General features: G+C 43.2%; 1 protein-coding gene and 1 long non-coding RNA gene across 7 annotated transcripts in view; one reads left to right on the forward strand and one right to left on the reverse strand.

Moving 5' to 3' along the window:
- The window catches only part of CC2D2A (coiled-coil and C2 domain containing 2A), a 303,035-nt gene that overhangs the window by 164,228 nt on the left and 117,869 nt on the right, over positions 1–20,938 (forward strand). For 3 of the 6 annotated variants that reach the window (XM_079920214.1, XM_079920213.1, XM_079920217.1), the window contains 3 exons: positions 4,580–4,639; positions 7,504–7,587; positions 9,820–9,943. In XM_079920214.1, coding sequence (XP_079776340.1) covers positions 4,601–4,639; positions 7,504–7,587; positions 9,820–9,943 — 247 coding nt within the window. In that variant the 5' untranslated portion in view covers positions 4,580–4,600. Of the gene's footprint in view, positions 1–4,579; positions 4,640–7,503; positions 7,588–7,962; positions 8,093–8,325; positions 8,574–9,819; positions 9,944–20,938 lie in introns of those variants that run through there. The other 3 variants (XM_079920218.1, XM_079920216.1, XM_079920215.1) reach the window with 3 other exon arrangements.
- LOC307185752 overlaps positions 1–20,938 on the reverse strand; it is a 180,641-nt gene that overhangs the window by 39,603 nt on the left and 120,100 nt on the right. The gene's annotated exons all lie outside the window — the stretch shown is intronic.

A 20,938-nucleotide genomic window follows, 5' to 3' on the forward strand; every position in this document is an offset into this window, starting at 1 on the left:
GTCTAATGGGAAATACATGTATGTTATTGGATTTTCATATAAGCTTTCCTGCAAGTAAATTCAGGACCAGAATGAAATCTCTTTCAAATGGATCTCCTAGAGCTCTTTTAAGGAGTCATTCATTCAAACATGTATTGATCATCAACAATGCACCAGGCTTCAGTAAGGTGCTGAAGTTTCAAGTGTGCAAAAATGAACTAGAGCAGGTCGGAAGCTCAGAGTTTACTGGGAAGACAGACCTATAAACAGATTATAACAGTACAATGAGCTAAGCACCATAAGAGATTTATGAAAGGGTTTGAGTGCTTAAAGCCCAGCAGGATGACTCCCAGGGAGGATCTGGGAGCACTCAGTTCATCAGATAAATGCACTGGGTATATGTCACATCACACAGCTCAGATGTGGTATTTATACTCTTTGAAGACAATATACATTCTATGGAGCTGATGAAATGATTCTATAAAGCTATTTGTCACTCACCTTTTACTACAGGAAGCTGTGGCTGGAATAACTTGGAGAATTAGGAAATGAAATCAAACAGGGTGTGCATGGCACCTGCCCAGTGTTCCAGGATCTAACAGGATCAGACAGAAAAGGCTAAATGCCGTGCACTGGGAGAAAATGCTCATAGGTGTGAGGACAGGGGATGGTTTCAGAAACACCATAAAAGGAAACAGAAAAAAAACTGCCCTGGGCGCAGCTGCGGCATGGGAGAGAGGGCATATTGGTTATTGGTGCCACAAATTCAAAGTTGAGAACCAAAGACAGTAATGGGGAATTTGACATCACCTAAGGTCTTTCTTACCACTCTCATTCCTGTCCCCTAACTGCTGTTTCCCTCCTCATTCTTTTCTTCTACATTCCACCTCTACCGTCACCTTTTCTTAATAATAACACTTACTTCCCAGTATTGAGAGCCTGGGCCATGCTACGCATTTTACTACACATATTCTATCATTTAACCCTGATAAAATAATCACTCATTGAGGTAGGAATTATGAGCACAAGTTTACAGGTACAGAAATGTATCTCAGAGGGGTGAAGGCATTGCTCCAACATCACACAGCTGATAAACAGAGCTGGAATTTGAATCCAGGTTCACATAATTTTTTACAAAGGTCTCACTCTTTCTATAAACCCATGTATTCACTGTTCTGGGGTAGGACGCATATACTGTATTATCTTCTAAGTAGCCAAGGTTGAAAAGCATTGCATATAATGCCGCCCTTTTCATATACATTCGTTCCTTTTTCTCTGCTTCTTTAGAATTTACCACAAGACCCTCTGGACAGGACTCTGATCCTCTGATGACCCTCAGAGACAGTCCATTTGTTTGGATGAAGGCATCAGTACTTTCCTTGAAAAATATCTTTGGTTTTCTGCATTGAGTTAAACTAAATACATCGTTGACCTAAAGTAGCCAGAGCCCTTTCCCAGAGGGGCAATGCTCTGTGCTTTTCGATTGTAAATATTTCGAGAATAGTGGACTAACATAGAAGAGTTACTGACATTGCAAAACCAGAATAAACTTTGAGACAGAGAGGTAGGGGGACATGGAGGAGGACCCTGGAATCACAGATTCTCGGGGCCAAGTTCTGATTGTGACATTTAATAACCATAATGGCAAAGCACAGAACCTGTCAGAGGTTAACCTCAGAGGAAACCTCCATTTCCACATGTGCAAATTGAGGCATATGCTACTAAGCTGGAAGTGTTTTTGTGAGCCCAAGTGATAACGTATATCTAGAGAGAGAACAAAATAAGTCTGCAGTGAATCACGGCTCTTATTTTGATGTTGCCAATAGGGATATATTAACAAACACTCAATGTACATGATGATGACAAGCTGCATATTAAAGTTGCAGAGTATTGATTGGTTTTCTTAGCAACAGTGCTCATAAAAAGATAAATTTTGATGTCATTTGATTTCCTTAGAAACTCATTCAAAGGTAATGATCAGGAAAAAATGAGGAGAAAAAAATCAACCCCATTATATTTTTCATTTTCTGCTTCTGTTTCTTCCCATGTAACATTTTTTAACTTGTTGAGAATCTTTTTTTTTTTTTAGTTACTAAGATATTTCACAGTTCTTTTTTTTCCACTTCATAATTCCCACTGTTTCAGGGAGCTCCCTTGCCCTGTAGAATTTTATTTTTATTGTCTGTCCCCTGATTCTCTCTAGATTACCTCCTCACCCTTTTAATATCCTAGCTGCTTCCACCATTTCCTTTCCTCCATATCTGACAGCTTGGGAGGAGTTCTGGACTGGAGACAATAGAATTTCAGATGCTTTATTTCCCTTTAAGGTGCTAATTCTCCGTTAGGGTAAATGAAACCTTGAAGGCTTCAGATGAGCTGCTTACATGACGAAGTCCCAGTTAAGATTCAGATTCCATAGCTATTAGAAGGGCTTATGATTTGTCAGCCTTGCTGTTGCTCCTCATGTCTCTCATCTAATCTTCACAGCAGCCCAAGGAGGACAATGAAGCTTTGAAGGCCTTCAGAATGTGGCCAAGGAAGACACAGCCAATAAAGAGTAATTTAGTCATTCATTCAACAAAATGTATTGTGTCTACTGGGAGCCATAGTCCTAGGCTCTGGGGCTAAACAATGAGCAAATGTTCCTGCCCTCTTGTAGCTTATATTTTATGAGGATGGGCAGACAATAACAAATAAATATGTATGTCAACTGGTGATAAGTACTATGAAAAAAGAAATCGCTGTAAGGTGGTTATGGAGTTCCAGGAGGGTGAGGGTGGGAGATTAGCATTGTACTGTGAGTGTTCAGGGAAGATCTCTCTGATAAAATGAAATCTGAGCAGTCCTGAAGGAAATGAAAAGAGAGAGAACAGGGTAGATGTCTTGGGAAAGAGAGTTCTAGGCAGAGCAACTGCAAAGGTCCTGAGGCAAGAAGATTCAAGGGCAGATCATGGAGGGGCTTGTAGGCCATTGAAGGATTTTGGATTTAACTCTGTTAAGAGAAGGAAGTCACTGGAGAATTTTGAGCGGAGGAAGGATATGATCTCACTTATATGTTAAACAATTCACTCTGGCTTCAATACAGAGGATGGGTTGTGCGGTGGGAAGCAAAGACGTCAGGAGATTCTTACAAAAAACCCTGAGAGACAACGGTACTGGACCAGGGTGGTAACAGTGAGCTGCTTAAAGGTGGTGGGATTGTCAATGTAATGTGAAGGTGAAGACGGCAGGGTTTCTGATGGATTGGATGTGGTGTGTCATGTGAGAGCCAGAGAGGATTCAAGAATGACTCCCAGGTTTTTGGCCTGGGAAAAACATAGAGTTCTGTGTATTGCAACAAGGAAGGTTGCAGGACAAGCAGATTCAGGGGTGATGACAAGGAGCTTCATTTGGGGCATGTTAATCCAAGGGAAGGTGTCCATCAAATGCTCGGATATTTGAGTCTGGAGTTCTGGGGAGACGTTTGGGCCCTGGATGTAAATTTGGGGAGCATCAGTAGATTGACGGTATTTAAAGCCAAGAGACAGGACGATCTCACCAAGGGAATGGGGCAAGGCTGAGCCCCAGGCACTGTCACACGTGGTGCTCGGAAGATGAGAAGAAACCAGCCGAGGAATCTGAGGAGGAGAAGCAGTGGGTAGGGGGAGAACCAGGAAAGAGCATGTCTGAGAAGCCAAGTGAAGAAGATATTTCAAGAAAAAGAAAGCAACTGGTCACTTTCATTACTAAACGCCTCTGACAGGGCAACTAAGGTGAGGGCTGAGGATGGATCATAAGATGTGGTGATGCGGGGGTCCTTGGAGATGCTGGCAAGAGCGGTTCCAGGGAGCGCTAGGCTCAGAAAACTGATTTGGAAAGAGAGGGTTTGAGGATTTTTCTTTCAGAGGGTTGAACAACTGAGCGACAGAAAGAGATGTGAAGCCCAGAGAGAGTTTTTTAAGGAAGGGGCCTTTGTACATGGATAGGAATGAACCAAAAGAGCAGGAAGAAATGACTATGCAGGTGAAAGGGGGAAACTGTCCAGGTCAAGGCCCTGGAGGGGGCGGGAGCAGTGCCCAGGCAGAAACCCTGGCCCAGATGGAAGCAGGGACAGACCACAGGAGCAAGTGGAAGCAGAGGGGGTGACATGACTCAGTGGGGTGAGACAGGGGGACGGGGATGGGGGAGGGTCCATCTCTGGCTTTATCTCTTTGCTCTTGAAATGAGAACAAAGGCCAAGGGTAGAGAGTGAAGGGGGATGGGAAGGTGAAGGTTTGAGTGGAGAGGATAGGCTGTGAAATAGTCCTTCAGGAGTTGGATTCCTACCAGGGTCATCTGACACCACGGGCAGAACCTTCTCCTGGCTTCCACCTCCTACACAGGAAAGCCAAGATCTTTGACAGGCTCGTGGGGACAGAGGGTCCAGCCTCCTTCCTTCTCCTCTGGGGCTCACGTCCACCAATCCTGGGGCCTAAGAATGCATTCCTTGTGGATGCAAGGTCTACTCAGTTCAAACACTTCACTAACCATCAAGGTCAGCTTCAGCGTTATCAGTAGTAAGAAGAAAGACGTTTCACTGAGTTCAAAGGACCTGACTTCTTCTTTGGTCTTTGCCTGTCAGGGAGGAGCCATCACAGCTAAAATGAAGCCCAAGGAAGAAAAAGTGAAAATAATTACAGAGGTGAGTGATGGCTTAGATGTCTCCAGGGGATGTATCTTTGTGTGTGCATGCTCATGTCACACGTGCTGGTGAGTGAGGAAGTTAGGCCAGAAATGAGCATTTATTGCACGCCTACTGCATGCAGAAGGTGCTACCTTGGGCACACAGAGGAGAATAGGGGTGCATGCAGCCCTGCAGGTGCTCCAGGATTGAGGGCTCTGAAGCTGCTTTGTCACCATTTACCACCTAAAGGGTCCAGTTCTACTGAACCACATTGATGTCTTTTTTTTTGGGGGGGATTATAGTTGATTTACAATGTTGTGTTAGTTTCAGGTATACAGCAAAGTGATTCACTTATACATATACATAGATTCATTCTTTTTCAGTAAAGCACATTGATTTCTAAAGAAATTCAAAATGAGGATAACAACTGTAGATATAACCACTTATAAAACCCTCATGGAGTCCTGCAATTTCTAACTCATTTTGTGCAAAACATCATTAAATGCTGTCTGGACCAGAGGAGCGAAGCCTTCTCCAGTTTGGAGACCAGAGACCTCCGAACAGAAGAGGAAGTATTCCTCTCAATCCTCCTTTCTCTCTTGGCTCTAAGGCTCAGTAACTTGAGACCATAGAGGCAGAAATGGGGACAATATGCTATTTCCAACAGGAACTTCAAAAAGCCTGAAGGAACCCAGATGAAACCACACAGATTAACTTTAAGCAAGATATCAAGTACTGACAACTTACCTACATCTACCTGTGTTCATTCATTCATACAACAAATATTCATTGTGCCTCTGGTCCCTGGGAATAGAGCAGTGAAGAAAACCCTGAGCTCTCCTGGAGTTCACATTCAGTCTAATTTGAGGTCCTACTGGAGAGTTTTCCATTGACAGAGGATCAAAACATTATTGGAAAGCCAAAAAAAAAAAAAAAAGCTTGATGTATATTTCTCACAAGTCCATTCTAAGCCAATAAGAATTTAGACTTGAATTAAGAGCCACAGTTGCACACCGCTCTGAAGAAGGAGGTCTGAGTGAGGGTGGGGCTCGCACCCAGAGGATGAGTCAGAGCGATCAGGTCCCTTAGACAAAGAAAAAGCCCAAGCCATGCCCACTCCCTGGTTGGGACCTCAGTTCCCTCCTCTGCAGCTGAAGCTCAGGTCTTCTCTAAACAAATGGCCAAGGGCACTGCTGAGTGGTTGAAGCCTAGCCCAGAAACCTGCATGCCATTTCTTTGAAATCTTATATGATTAAAACCCATGCTTTGTGTTCCAAGTTTGTTTCAGTATAAAAACAAAAATTTCCCAATTTTAGAAAAAAAAGAAGTCTAATAAATCCGGTACACCAGAAGAGGTTCTGGGTTTATCTTGCAACTTCTTTTATACCCCAAGGTACTTGTGCCCTGGTTTGCAAAACTCAAACTAGAAAACTTTAAAGCTTCAAACTTAAGAGGCTTCAGCTCTAACATTTTATGACTAAAACTTTAGAAAGCATAATATGGAAAAAGAAACGAAGTTGGCACTGTTAAAGGATTTCTCCCTTTTCAGGAACACTCCCACACTGTTGGTAGGAATGTAAATTGGTACAGCCACTATGCAAAACAGTATGGAGGTTCCTTAAAAAACTAAAAATAGTAATACCATATGACCCAGCAATCCCACTCCTAGGCATATACCCAGAAAAAATCTTAATTTGAAAAGATACACGCACCCCAATGTTCATTGCAGGACTGTTTACAATAGCCAGGACATGGAAGCAAACTAAATGCCCATCAACAGAGGAATGAATAAAGAAGATGTGGTACATATATACAATGAAATATTACTCAGCCATAAAAAAGAACAAAATAATGCCATTTGCAGCAACATGGATGGACCTAAAGATAGTCATACTGAGTGAATTAAGTCAGACACAGAAAGCCAAATCATATGATACTGCTTATATGTGGAATCTAAAAAAAGGATACAAATGAACTTATTTACAAAACAGAAGTAGAGTTACAGATGTAGAAAACAAACTTATGGTTACCCGGGGATAAGGGAGGAGGAGAGGAATAAATTGGGAGATTGGGATAGACATACACACACTACTATATATAAAATAGATAACTAATAAGAACTTACTGTATAGCACAGGGAGCTCTACTGAATACTCTGTAATGACCGATATGGGAAAAGAATCTAAAAAAAGAGTGGATATATATATATATATAACGGATTCACTTTCTGTACACCTGAAACTAACAAAACATTGTAAATCAACTATACTCCAAGAAAATTTTAAAACAAAACAAAACACAAAAAGGATTTCTCCCTTTTCAAAAAGACCTGAAAAAATTTGCATTAAATACAAACTTCCACGGTGATTTAACATGTATCCTCATTATTCTCTACCTGACAGTAAGGCTGTGGGGAGCAGAGAAGCCCAACCCTGGAAGCCCCTAGTGTGATTCTGATATCATCCTGGGCCAGAGGCCTCCATCCGGGTCAGTACATCAGTCCTGGCAGATTCACTTGTTCGTGGCCTTCATTAGATTATGACTTTTGAGGGAAGTCACCTCCGATACCTCTGTGCACCCAAGGCCTGGAACACAGTCAGCTGTCCATAAATTCCCTAGGCATGAATGAGCACCTGGGTCGATGGAAGCTCCAACACTATATCATTGACCATCTTTCCATTTGGATACAACTTTTGAGAAGAGTAGATGGTGATGTCTGTCCACTGTCCCTTCGCTCACACTCAACTTTAGTGGGTGGAGGCTCCAGGACAAGACAGTCATTTTAACACCTAAAAATCCCACCCCTCTTCCTCACTTATCATTTTTTCCCAATTTACACACACACACTAAGAGATAACTCTTCCATTTGCATCTTAACAAAGGAGTTCATTGAAGACCGTGAGGATGCAGATAAGGGAAGACAGAAGAAGACCGTGAAGGTTGCAAGACAAAAAGGAAAGAAGCAGGTAGGGAGTGACAGAAGCACTTGTCTGTCTACTGGGCTGTCAGTTAACAGCTCACTGCACCCCGAGAGGCCATACAGCCTCCTGTGGGTACAAGCACTTGGCCTTCTCTGGGAGAGGCAGGGATGCTGGTGGATGGTCCAGCTGAAGGACCCTATGTGGGGTCTCACGGATGACCCTCACCATGAAGCCATGGGCAGTATTTGGAGCATGTTTCCTCCAAGGTTTTTCCCATCCCCTGAGAGAGAAGTTTAGAAATGCTGAAGTGAGCCCCTTTAGTGCTGTCATCAAAGGCCATAGACTAAGACCAGCGGTAGATGGCAGTGCAGGATTACAAATCTCAGGGAACTTCCACTTTCCCAGCTCCAAGCCCAAATTCTGCCTCAGTCTAAATCAAGGCCAGCCCCCATCTCCCGGGCCTGCTGGCGGTCCCTCGCCCGGCTCTGCCCGCAGCAGAAGTTGCCCTCCTTGGCCGTGAGCATCCCTATACAAGGTCCACCTTCTCCAGGTAAATAGACGCCCTTGGGAAGGAGGCCGGGAAGATTTTGCGGAGGGGCAATCGGCTTGGAATAATCCAGATGCGAGCAGGGGAGGGAGGGGGAAGGAGAGCCATTTTGAGCCGGCAGCCACGTGATGGGGCCGCCTGGAGAGCGGGGACGGGGTGGCGGGGAGGGCACCAGGAGAGCCGAAGTCAGGGGAGAAACCCCTTTTTAGCTCTCCCGTCGCCCAGCACAATCCCGTTGGGACAAGCTGGGCCAAGGAAACTCCTTCTCTGTAGCTGGGATGGAGTGGCCCAGGGAAGGGCCCGGAGAGGCTGGAGGTGCTACCTGGCCTTGTGGCTGGGCCCTCTGGCCACTCAGGAACTTTAACCCCTTCCTGCAGGGTCAGCGGGGGGCTCTGCAGCCGGGGCCACGGGGCCCAACGAGGCGTCAGATGAGCCAGTACAAATGGAAAGAGCTCAATTCCTTAGCTCCAAGGCCACAGGCACAGTAAGCAATGGTGACTGGGGCTAGGGGTGTGGAGCTTGGACTAAACGGGAGAAAGGAGCAGGGATGGAAAGGAGAAGGCACTTTCTGTGTCCTAGGTGTGGCGCTTTCTTGAGACATCATCTCATTCCTTGCACTGCACAAAGAGCCCTGATCAGACAAGAACGTGCAGTCTTTGGTGCTTTGTGAGAAATCTGGAGAGTGTTTCTTAACCCCAGCGGCACTTCAGAATAACTTGGGGATTTTTTTTTTTTTTTAAGTCAAATGCCTCAGGTCCACCCCAGGCCATTTATTTAAGTCAGAATGTCTGTGCTTTACAAAGTGCCTGTACATAGCAGCATCTCAGTGAATGGGCTATTTTTATTTCCCTTCTTTTACGGATGACGAAGGAAGTTAGGAAGTTCGATAACTCGCTCGAGTCCCATGGTAAATGTGAGTTTGGAGGCAAACCTTTGTCTGGCCCAAAGGCCATCACTCAACTGGGGCCTCCACTGCCACTTCTGCTCACCAGTCTGTCCTCCTCTGAGAGTTTGGGGAAGGAACCAGAGGCTGTTCTTTGCCCTGGATTAACCAGGGACACTTTGACAGCTATTTCCAAATGAGTTGGAGCTGGGATCAAATAGTTTGGCTGTGATTTTCCTGTTTCCCTTTTCCTCCAAATTTCTAAAGAGCTCTACACATTAAACCTAGAAAAAGTGAAGATATTCATTTTTTTAAAATTTCTTTTTAAATTCATTTCTTTATTTTATTTTTTGGCTGCCTTGGGTCTTCGCTGCTGCTCACGGGCTTTTTCTCGTTGTGGCGAGCGGGGGCCACTCCTCACTGCAGTGCGTGGGCTTCTCATTGCGGTGGCCTCTCTTGTGGAAGCATGGGTTCTAGGTGCGCAGGCTCAGTAGTTGTGGCACACAGGCTTAGTTGCACTGTGGCATGTGGGATCTTCCCAGACCAGGGCATGAACCTGCGTCCCCTGCACTGGCAGGCAGATTCCTAACCACTGCACCACCAGGGAAGTCACTGTGCCACCTGGGTCATCTCCCCAAGAAACCTCTTAGAGAAAATCAGGATCAGCACTGCTTCCTGTGGGGATAGGTGATCATGACCACAGTGACTCAGGTGACACAGACCACAGTTATCTAGATCTGAAGAGGATTAAGGCCTGTCCCCTTGCTAAGTGACCCACCTCATCCTGAGATAGCATCTGAGTCAACCGAAGCCCTGAGATTCACAACCTCTGACCATCTGCCCACAGCTGTCGGCTGCTGGCCCCAAGGAAATGGTGTCTGAAAAATCCCATCCAGACGACCAGCAGGAGCCCGTGCAGGAAGGTTCTGACACTCACCTCCTGGGCATGACGAGCCGACGAGGCCCACGGAGTAAGTTCTGTCAACCAGTATTAATTGCCTCCTGGGATCAGCACAGAGCATCGTGGGGATTTTGCTTGGGTATTATTTTTTGTATGCGTCCACCGCCCTCCACAGCATTTTACCCCAAATCTAGGCAATTTCTAAGTTCACCTCTGTCTGGGAGACAGGACACAACCCCAGGACATATTTACATAACCACAGAGTTTTGAAGCATTCATTGAAATAGAAATGGTGCAAATAATCAAACAGGTAGACATTCAAGGGTGGGTGAAATGGGAAGGCATATTTGTCAATGAAATAGTACTAGAATCAGATGTTGGAACACCTGAGGATGTTTCTGAGGCTCTCGGAGATCCTGCCCCTCGAGGACCCCTTCTCTTATCCATCCCTCACCCCACCCCCCAACACACACACACACACACACACACACACACACACACACACACACACACACACACACACTCCCTTCCCCCTCCAGGAACTGTGGCCTGTATTTTACAGCATTACTTTTCCCCATCACAGTGACCATCATTCATTCTCTGCTCATTGTAGGGAAAATTATTACCCCTCACTTGTTGCTTTTCTTGAACAGTGGATTAGACCAGAGAAGAAGGCGTGTTACACTTTTCAATTGTTACATAATTATTATTACTCTATTTTTCTGCAGCTGAGCTGGGGAATAGAGTAACTATTGGAAATTAGAGGGCTTTGGAAGCAAGTTCATCTGAAGTCCAACCCTAAGAAAAATGTGGTTCCCACCCAAAAGCAATAACACAGTAGAACTGTTACCAGTTAGTAAAGTAGAACCAAACTTTATCCCATATAGTTGCTTCATTTTCTAAATGGGTAAAATTATTCATTATTGAAGATTACAGTTTGTCTTAGTGTGCTCAGCCTGCTGTACCAAAATATACCATAGACTGGGTGGCTCTAACAACAGACATTTATTTTCTCACAATTCTGGAGGCTGGAAGTCTAAGATCAGGGTGCCCGTGTGGTCACTTTCCAGTGAGTCCTCTCTTCCTGGCTTGTAGGTGGCTGGCATCTCCCTGTGTGCTCACTTTGGTGTCTCTTCCTATAAGGATGCTAATCCTATTATATTAGGGCCCTACCATATAACCTCATTTAACCTTCATTACCTCCTTAGAGGCCCTATCTCCAAATATAGTCACATTGAGGGTTAGGGCTTCAACGTATGAATTTTGTGGGGACACAATTCTGTCCATAGCACAACTATTGAATATTTAAGTAGTTGTTTTAAAATCAAGAGAAAAAAAAAATGTCAGAGAGCATGGCCAGTAATAAAGGCTCTGTAGCATAATGAAAAGTGAATTCTTTCCTTCTTCCTAAAATGGGAGAAATACTCTTTTCTGTCACCATGGGGGTGATTGTAAGGATCAAATCAAGAAAAGGATGTGGAAATATTTTAAAGAGTGTGCACAGTTTTAAATATTTAAATAGTATGCACTAGTATTTTAAATAGATAAATATACATTAACTAAGGTGTGTTAGAGTGAGATAATAGGCAATCTATGCATTAGTCCAAAAGGAAAAAATAAAAAATACAATTTATGATTTGAAGAAGGAAAGAACAGTACAAGGCTAAGATGTGCCTGCCTGAGCAAGGTCATGACCAGCCGGTCTCTGGGCAGCTCAGGGCAGAGCTGGAGGCTGTTGCTGATTTGGCAGCACTGGTGGGCCAAGATGTAGAGCAAATCCCTGGGAGTGAGGTGAGGGCACCTGATGGATTAGAAGTTAGAAACGAGAGGTCAAGACCAGCAGAAAGTCAGCCATGTGGTCAAGAGAGCAGAATAGGTCTCATTCAGCATGTCAACACATGTTAGAGCGAGAGTGCAAGGAATGAGCAACACGAGGAGTCTCGACCTGAGACAGGAAAGGCAAGGCACAGAGCCGAAGCAGTAGAGGATGTGCAGGTGCCTCCGTGGTAGAGTGTTGGTGGGAGAGGACTCCAAACAGAGGGCTCTAAAACACCCGAATGTGTGCAGAAAATAGTGCGTCCAGGAGCAGCCGGGTCTTATAGGACCTCACCTGGGAAATCACCCACCCACTTAGCAGGAAACTAAGTCCAGCCCATCTTCGGGGGGGGGGGGGATTTGGCTCCACCTTTAAAGAGAGGTGTGTCAAAGAAATTTATGGGCACATATTTAAACCACCACATTCATCTTTCTTTAAAACTATACTCAGAAATCTGTAATGAGCATCACATAAAACCCACACTCTTATTTGTTCTGAGTTCTGAGACCCTGTGTGATCTGGCCCTTTCCAATTCTACTCCCACTCTTCTCCAATATGCCTCCACCCTGGTTGACTGCTACTGGCCTCTGAATGCCTTGTGGCCACCTGGGCATTCCCAGGCTTTGGTGCCCACTCAGAAAGCTCTCCACCCATCTCTTTATTAAGCTTGTGACAGAAAAGCAATACAGTTGTATCCGTTAAGGCCTCGGTCTTTGGCGTCAGACAAGTGTGTGTACCAGTCTATACCTGTTACTTTCTTACTTGCTTGGGCAAGTTTCCCCACCTCCTTAAACTTCAGTTTCTTTATCTGCAAAGTAGGGACAAGAATAAAAGGCCTTAATACCCCAACAGAGTTTATATTCCAGCTGGGAGGTTAGAGGGAAAAAGAGAAAGCAAATCAAAAAAGATATGATAAATATACAGTATGGCCAGTGGTGAGAAGTGCTACAGAGAAACATAAAGAATTGGCTGGACGAGACTACAGTGGAGATGAGAGGAAGGGTTGCTGTTTTATGAAAGGTCATCAGGGGAAGCCCTCTTCAGTGAGAAGATGTTTGTGCAGAGGCCTGAAGGAAATGTGAGACCCCTGAGGAAAGTGGCCTTAAAGCAAGAGCGTGCTTGGTGTATTTAAGGAACAAGGATGCCAGAGTGGTTGACAGACAGTGAGCAAGAGGAAGAAGAAGGAAATTAGATCAGAAGGGAACTGCAAATATTTTCTCCCATTCCACAGTTGGTCTTTGTATTCTATTGATTGTGTCCTTTGGTGCAAAGAAGTTGTTAAGTTTGAGGTGGTCCCATTTGTCTGTGTTTGCCTTTGTTGCCTGTGCTTTTGGTGTCACATCCAAGAAGTCATTAACAAACTCAATGTCATGAAGATTTCCTCTGTGTTTTCTTCTAGGGGTTTTATAACTTTACGTCTCACATTTAGGTCTTTAATCCTTTCTGAGTTTATTGTGTAAGGTAAGGGTCAACTTCATTCTTTTGCACGTGGATAGTCAGTTTCTCAACATCATTTGTTGAAGACACTGTATTTTCCCCATTGAGTGGTCTTGGCATCCTTGTTGAAGATTATTTGACCACATACACATGGTTTTGCTTCTGGGTTCTCTATTCTATCCCATTGGTCTATATGTCTGTCTTTATGCCAGTACCACACTGTTTTAATGGATGTAGCTTTATAATATGTTTTGAAATCAGGACGCCTGAGCCTCCAATTTTGTTGTTTTTCAAAACTGGTTTGGCTATTTCAGGGAACCTTAATATTCTATGTGAGTTTTAGGATGAACTTTTCTTTTCATAAGAAAAATGCCATTGAGATTGTGATAGGGATTGCATTAAATCTGTTGATTGCCTTGGGTAGTATTGACATTTTAACAATATTAAGTTTTCCAATCTATGAACATGGGGTGACTTTCCGTTTGTTTGTGTCTTCTTTAAATGTTGTCAACAGTTTTTTTTAGTTTACAGCATACAAGTCTTTTGCCTCTTTCGTTAAGTTAATTCTTCAGTGTTTTACTCTTTTCATGCTATTGTAAATGCAATTGTTTTCTTAGCTTCCTTTTTAGATGTTTCACTGTCAGTGGATAGAAACACGACTGATTTTACATATTGATTTTCTGTGCTGCAACTTTGCTGAATTTGCTTATTAGTTTCAACATTTTTTCTGTGTGGGAGGGGACTCTTTAAAGGTTTTCTCTATATAAGACAATGTCTTCTGCAAACAGAGATAATTTTACTTCTTCCTTCCCAATCTGGATGCCTTTTGTAACTTTTTCTTACTGTCTTAGTCTGTTTGCTCTGTTAATATAAAACACTATAGACTGGTTGGCTTATAAGCAGCAGAAATTTTGTTTCTCATAGTTCTGGAGCCTGAAAAGTTGAAGACAAAGGCACCAGCAGATCTGGTGTCTGGTAAGGAGGGCCTGCTTTTTGTTTCATAAATGGCTGTCTTCTTGTTGCTTTCTCACACGGTAGAAGGGGCAGAGTAGAAGCTCTCTGGGGTCTTTTTCATAAGGGAACTAGTCCCATTCATGAAAGTTCCACCCTTATGACCTAATCACCTCCCAAAGGCCCCATCTCCAAATAGCATCACACTGGGACAAAAACTTCAACATATGAATTCAGGGAGGACACAAACATTCTGTCTATAGCACTTGCTTAATTGCTCTGGTTTGGATTTCCAGTATTATGTTGAATAGAAGTAAAGTTGGGGGGGGGGGGTGTGGGGGTGGCGGGCGGGCATCCCTGCCTTGTTCCTGATCTTAGAGGAGATGATTTCAGTTTTTCACCACTGAGTATAATGTAAGTTGTGGGCTTTTCGTATATGGCCTTTACCATGTTGAAGTAATTTCCTTCTATTCCTAGTTTGTCTAATGTTTTTTATCATAAAAGAATGTTGAATTTTGTCAAATGTTTTTTCTGTATCAAGCGAGATGATCATGTGGTGTTTGTCCTTTGTTCTGGTAATGAGGTGTATTACACTGGTTGATTTTCATATGTGGAACCATCCTGGCACCTCCCCCCGCCCCAACTTGGGCTAAGACTACTAAATGGTTCAAGAGGCTGTCTCTCATGACCATTTTATAAATGCTACTTATCTACATTTTTCTAGGCAAAACCTCAGATTCGATGGTTTCCCTATCCCAAGCAAGAAAGTTTATGCTAAGAAAGCTGTGGAACTTTTTAAGCTCATATGATTTCATTATATTTTTCTTCTCTAAGCACTTATTGGTTTACCTGAGGCATCCTCCTCTCCCTCAGAAAGAGAGAGAGAGAGAGAAAAGGAAGAAAGGGAGGGAGGGAGGGAGGGAGGAAGGAAGTAAGGAAGGAAAGAAGGAAGGAAGGGAGGGAGGAAGGAAGGAAGGAAGGAAGGAAGAGAGGAAGGAAGGAAGGAAGGGAGAAAACCAGATGATAAATCTGACAGCCTTGAACCCTGAGAGCTTAATACCATGTTCTGAGGCACACAGCAAGCTTTCTGATAAGATTTCCATCAAGATTCCTCATTCTCTTTCTTACTCATATCCCAGTACATTGCCCAAGATTAAGAGAAATAAACAATATTTCAAGTCAGCAAACATTCCTTGAAACCCATAGAAACTGAAATCAGACTCACTACTACTCGTTACTACTTTTAGTCCTGGGACCTCGAGCAGCAGCCCAGTCTCCCTCAGCCACAGGAGTCTCGTTTATATTGATAAAAACGAGGATCATAAAAGCCTTGGCTTTGTGCAGCTGTTATGACAGTGAAATCAGATGATACACAGAAAGCACCACACATAGGGTCTGGCACATACCTAGTCGCCTTCTCCAGCTGCAAGAAGAACATGATGCTAAATAACTAACAAAAATAATTACCTCTTTTGAGTGTTATGATATGGCTGGCACCATGCTGAGGTCTTTACATGCATTACATTACTCAGAACAGTCCTGTCATCAGGCATTGTTTTATAATTTAGGAAATTAAAGTTCAGAGAGAACCAACAGCTAGAGGTGGTGGAGCCAGAACTCAAACTCCAGTCTACAGACCTCAGGAACCTGTGTTCTTTTTTTTTTTCTTTTTTTTAAATTTATTTCATTGAAGTACAGTTGATTTGCAATGTTGTGTTAATTTCTGCTATACAGCAAAGTGTTTGTCATATATATATATATTCTTTTTCATATTCTTTTCCACGATGGTTTGGTAAACCAGGATATTGAATATAGTTCCCTCAGATTATCATACTAAGTGAACCTGTGTTCTTAATTGCTGCACTACAGCATCATTCTATACCAGCAAATCTTAACTCTGATTGGTCTTTAAAGAGAATGGTTTACAGTTGCCCAGGGAAGGTGCAGTGCTCTCTGTATTTTACTCACGGCCATGCTCTGGTTTCTGTATGCTCACTTACTACCCCCATACCACACCCACCACATCCTTCCAACCAAGTCTGCTCACCTGGATCCAATTCTTTGACTCCCTCTTGGTGGTTCATTCCCCAAACCTGTCATGGGTTTGGCTTGTTGCTCAGCGCTACCACCCCAGCCTCTGCCCTTGAACCCATGACCCTCTCTATCCTATAGCATTCCTGCGGAGCTCCAAGTGTTGTCAAGTCCAGACTGTAGTCAGATGCTCAGATACCAGCACCCTTGAAGACATGGCCTCTGCACTGCACCAGGCACACGCCCAGAGGGGCCATCTCCCTGATGAACAGCAGTGTAAATGCATGCGCTGAAAGCTTTGGCTTCTAATATGCTATTCAAACATATACATAGTCATGACTTTCCAAATACAGAAAGCATTTCACCGAATAGGAACATAGCTCCCAATCAAATAAACATCTAGGAAAAAAGTACACACATTTCCCCCACGATTCCAACTTGCACCGTCTCTTAAGGGAGGAACTATTGAATGTTAAGCAGTTTCTTATGAACATAAGTTTCTTCATTACTGACATCTGTTTTCTATCCATTCCTGTTAGTTTCTCTGGTTAAAGCATCATTTCAGAGCCAATTTCTCAGTATTGGTTGAAAATAAAATTCAGAATCCAGTGAAATTTGATGCAAATGAAAGGAAATAGATCACTTATTTTAGGCATACTTTTTAAAAGTCACCAAGACCTGGAGAGACTGACCCAGGAAACAAATGTTATAAAGTTCAGTATAAGACAAGAGGAGAATGGCCCAAAGGAGCGGGTCTTGGGAGTTACCTTGGAGCCCAGCAGTGAAGAACATTCTAGTCAGAGGGTGCACACTGGGGAATGTAGGAAATATCAAAAGTTCACCAACACTGGAGTTTACTACCTCACGCGGTGCTGGGGGGACTAAATTACAGTACTAAGTAAAATATTTATCTAAGTAAAAATAAATTGTATGCTGTATTCAATACAATTTTTTTCTGGATATTATGATTTTTGACATCTTAAAAATAAGCACCCAAACAAACAAAACAAAAACAAAAAAACCTTTCTGGTTGGGGAGACAGTAGCCAATTGTTAGAGATAGCAAAGAGTCAGGACTGGAGCATGACTTTAATGCAAAATAACCAATCCAGAGCCCCACCTTCTCTGTCTGGCCAGTACTGAAACTGCGCGAAGGTCCTGTGGGTTGCCTGGGCATGGAGGCCTTTTTTGTCCCCCGTTTCTTGTAGGCAAGACTCCAGCCTCCATGACCTTCCCTGAGTTCCAAAGCTCGATTCGAACTGTTGCTAATCAAGGGAAGAGCAGCCAAGAAACCACCTGAGGCAAGACTAAAGGGACCAAAAAAGCTCCAGATTAGGAGACTGAGCACCTGAGACGAGATTAAGGGAGTGCAAGCCCTTCACACATCCTAATCTTGTCAGCAACATCCCCCCTGAGCTATTGCTATAAAACTTCTCATCAGATCCTCCGGGGTTGGGACACATACTTTTCTGAGGCAGGAGCCCGCTGTGGCCCACTTTGCCTGGCAAAGCAATAAAGCTATCTTCTTCTACTTCACCCAGAACTCTGTCTCTCAGATTCGTTCTGGCATCAGTGCAGAGAACCTGAGCTTTCGGCGTCAGTACAACCCCAGGAAGCAAGATTCCTCTGCCTGGATCATCCCAGGGCCAGGTACCAGGCAACTAGGGACCACCCCTATAGCTTAGAGCCCCCCAGAACCACTTGAACCCGCCAACCCTAAACTGCTTACCCTGCCCTGCCTTGTCTTTCCCTCAGAAATCCCAAGAAAGGCCATGAGCTGAGCTCTCAGCCCCTCCTGTCTTCTGCTCCTGACCACCCTGGTGTCTTTCCATGTGCCCTGCGTGGCATGTCCTGCCCCCGGGCTGCAGAACCTGAGAGTTTATGATCAACTTTGTTTCCTGAGCCTCTCCTCTGTCTCCTCTTGTGCCCCACCTGACTGACCATCTCATAAAAGAATACAAAGAATATAAAACAGACCCATCATTATTATTAGTTATAAGGAAACACATTTTCCCAAAAACTCCTTTATAGCAAAATTCCTCCAGAGTCGTCTGTTCCCATCCTGCTCCAATCTTGAACCTACTCCTCTAATTCACATCCCCCTCCCTGTCAAAATTCTCCTTGTTGAGGTCCCCACGAACCGCACATTTGCTAAATTCTATAGTCAGTCCTTCATCTTTACGGTCCTTGACTTTCAGTTGCGTTCCCTGCAGCTCACGCTCTCTCCTCTTCTGTACATGGCTCCCCGGACACCACTCTCCTGGTTTTCCTTCTCCCTCGCTGGCTGGACCTCTCCATCTCCTTGCTAGTTCTTACACCCCAGCCTCTAAATCTTGGAGCCTCCAAGCTCAGTGCTCAGCCCCCTTTTCTTTGTCAACACTCATTCTTTCAGTCATCTCAAGACTTTAAATTCTATCATATAGCTATCGTATGTATAACTGAGCAGTTCCCAACTTTTATCTCCAGTCTGGGCTTCTTTCAGACTAAGTGTGCAACTATCAACTTAACACCCACTTTTGCATATCGCATAAGACAGCTCGCATTTGTAACAGATTTATTGAAGCATAATTTGCATATCATAAAATTCACCCATTGTAAGTATACGATTCAATGATTATTAGTAAATTTGTAGACCTGTGCAGCCATCACCACCATCCAGTTTTAGAACATTTTCATCACCCCAAAAAGTTCCTTTATGCCTGTTTGCAGCCACTCCCACCCCCAGCCCTAGACAAACACTGATTTGTTTTATATTCCTATAAATAGGCCTTTTCTAGACATTTCATGTGAATAGAACCATATAATATGTGGGGTTTGTGTCTGACTTCTTTCACTTAGCATGTTTTTGAGATTTATAAGCATTGTAGCATCTATCCACATTTCCTTCCTTTTTACTGCTGAATTATATTCCATCATATGGGTATACTACATTTTATTTATTCATTCACCTGTTGATGAATATTTGGATTATTTCCAGTTTCGGGCTATTATAAATAATGCTTCTATGAACTGGGTCATATGATAAATGTATATTTAACTTTATAAGAAAGTGCTGATCTGTTTTACAAACTGGCTGTATCATTTTACTTGCCCACCAACAGTTTGTGAGAGTTCCAGTTTCTCACTTCCTTGCCAACAACTGATATTATCTGTCTTCAATTTTAGCCTTTATAATGTGCATACAGTGGTATTTCGTTGTGCTTTTAACTTGTATTTCCCTAGTGATTAATGATATGGAGTATTTTTTCATATGCTTATTAGCCTTTTATATATCATCTTAGTAAAATGTCTGTTTAAATTTTTATACATTATTAATTGGATTTTTTGTCTTACTGTGGAACTGTAAGAGTTCTTTATATATTCTGGATACAAGTACTTTATCAGGTATATAATTTGCAAATATCTTCTCCAAGTAAATGTCTAATCTTTTAATTTTCTTAATGGTGTCTTTTGAAGTACAAAAGTGTTTAATCTTGTTGGAGTCAAATTTACCACTTTTCTTCTATTATGGATTGTATCTAAAAATTCTTTGCCCAACCCAAGGTCATGAACATTTTCTCCTATATTTTTCTTCTGGAAGTTTTCTGTTTTTAGCTTTTACATTTAGTTAGGTCCATGATCTATTTTGAGACAACCCAAATTCTACTCGACTGAAACTAGGCTTCTGATCTCCTTCTTCCAACCCTAACCTGTTTCTCCCACAAAAATCTTCCAATTTCAGAAACTTTACATACCATTACTCTTCTTGGAAGTTTGCAAAGCTTGTTAAAGGATGTCATGAGGGTGGGGAAATCCTTGTCATCCCCATTTCACTAAATAGACATTTCATTTTTTCTGTTGCTTGGGTCAAAAACTTGTGGTCATCCTTAACTCCTTTCTTTCTGTCTACCCACTTCCAGTCTATCAATAAGTCCTGTTTGCTCTGCATCAGAATAGATTGAAAGTATGACCATTTCTCACTTCCTCCCCCACTACCATCCTGATCCAGGCTGCCTTCAACTCCTATCTGAAGTGTTGCAATTATTTTAAAAAGTGTTGCCATAGCCTCCTAACTGATGTCCCTGCTCCTATTCTCACCCCCCATTCTCACCCCAGCAGCCAGAGTGGCCTTATAAAAGTAAGGTCAAGTTACTCCGCTGTTCAAATCCTCCAATGGTTCTCAACTGACTCAGAGTTAAAGTCAAATTCTGCAGAATGACCTACACAGTTTGTCTCCCCCTTATCTCTATGACCTGCTATCCTATATTCCATCTCCTACCCCTCATGTTTCCCCTTTCCGCTCTGGTCTTGCATTAGGATGGCCATGTCTCAGAGTCTTTGCACCAGATATGACTTATAGCTAAAATGCTCATCCCCCCAGCTACCCACCTGGCTTGACCCCTCATTTCCTTCCCCTGATCCAATGTCACCTTGAAGGTCTTGCTTGGCCACTCCAAACTACAATACACCCCTGCCTCCTGGCCCTCCTTATCCCCAAGCCAGCTTTGTTTGTCTCCATACACCTACCACCATCTGACATACTCCACATACTACTTCACTCCAGGAAGGTGGGGATATTTGTTTTGTTCACTCTTATATCCCTACTGCCTTGTACACATAATACGTGCTCAATAAAGATTTCTTAGTGGAATGCTTGAACTAGATTCCCTAACCTAGCACTTCCAAGAGTGGGTTGGGTAGAACATGTGCTAGTATCCTGTTAGAGATTAACTCCCGCAAAAATATTCCAAGCTCAGAAGCTTTACCTATTATTTCCTCTCTTAAAAGTTTGGGAAGCTTGTTCTGAGACCACTCACAGTTACCCTGGCATCTCCCAGGCAGTACCTGGCCC

Source organism: Stenella coeruleoalba (genome assembly GCF_951394435.1).
Source record: "Stenella coeruleoalba genome assembly, chromosome: 4".
Lineage (NCBI taxonomy): Eukaryota > Metazoa > Chordata > Mammalia > Artiodactyla > Delphinidae > Stenella > Stenella coeruleoalba.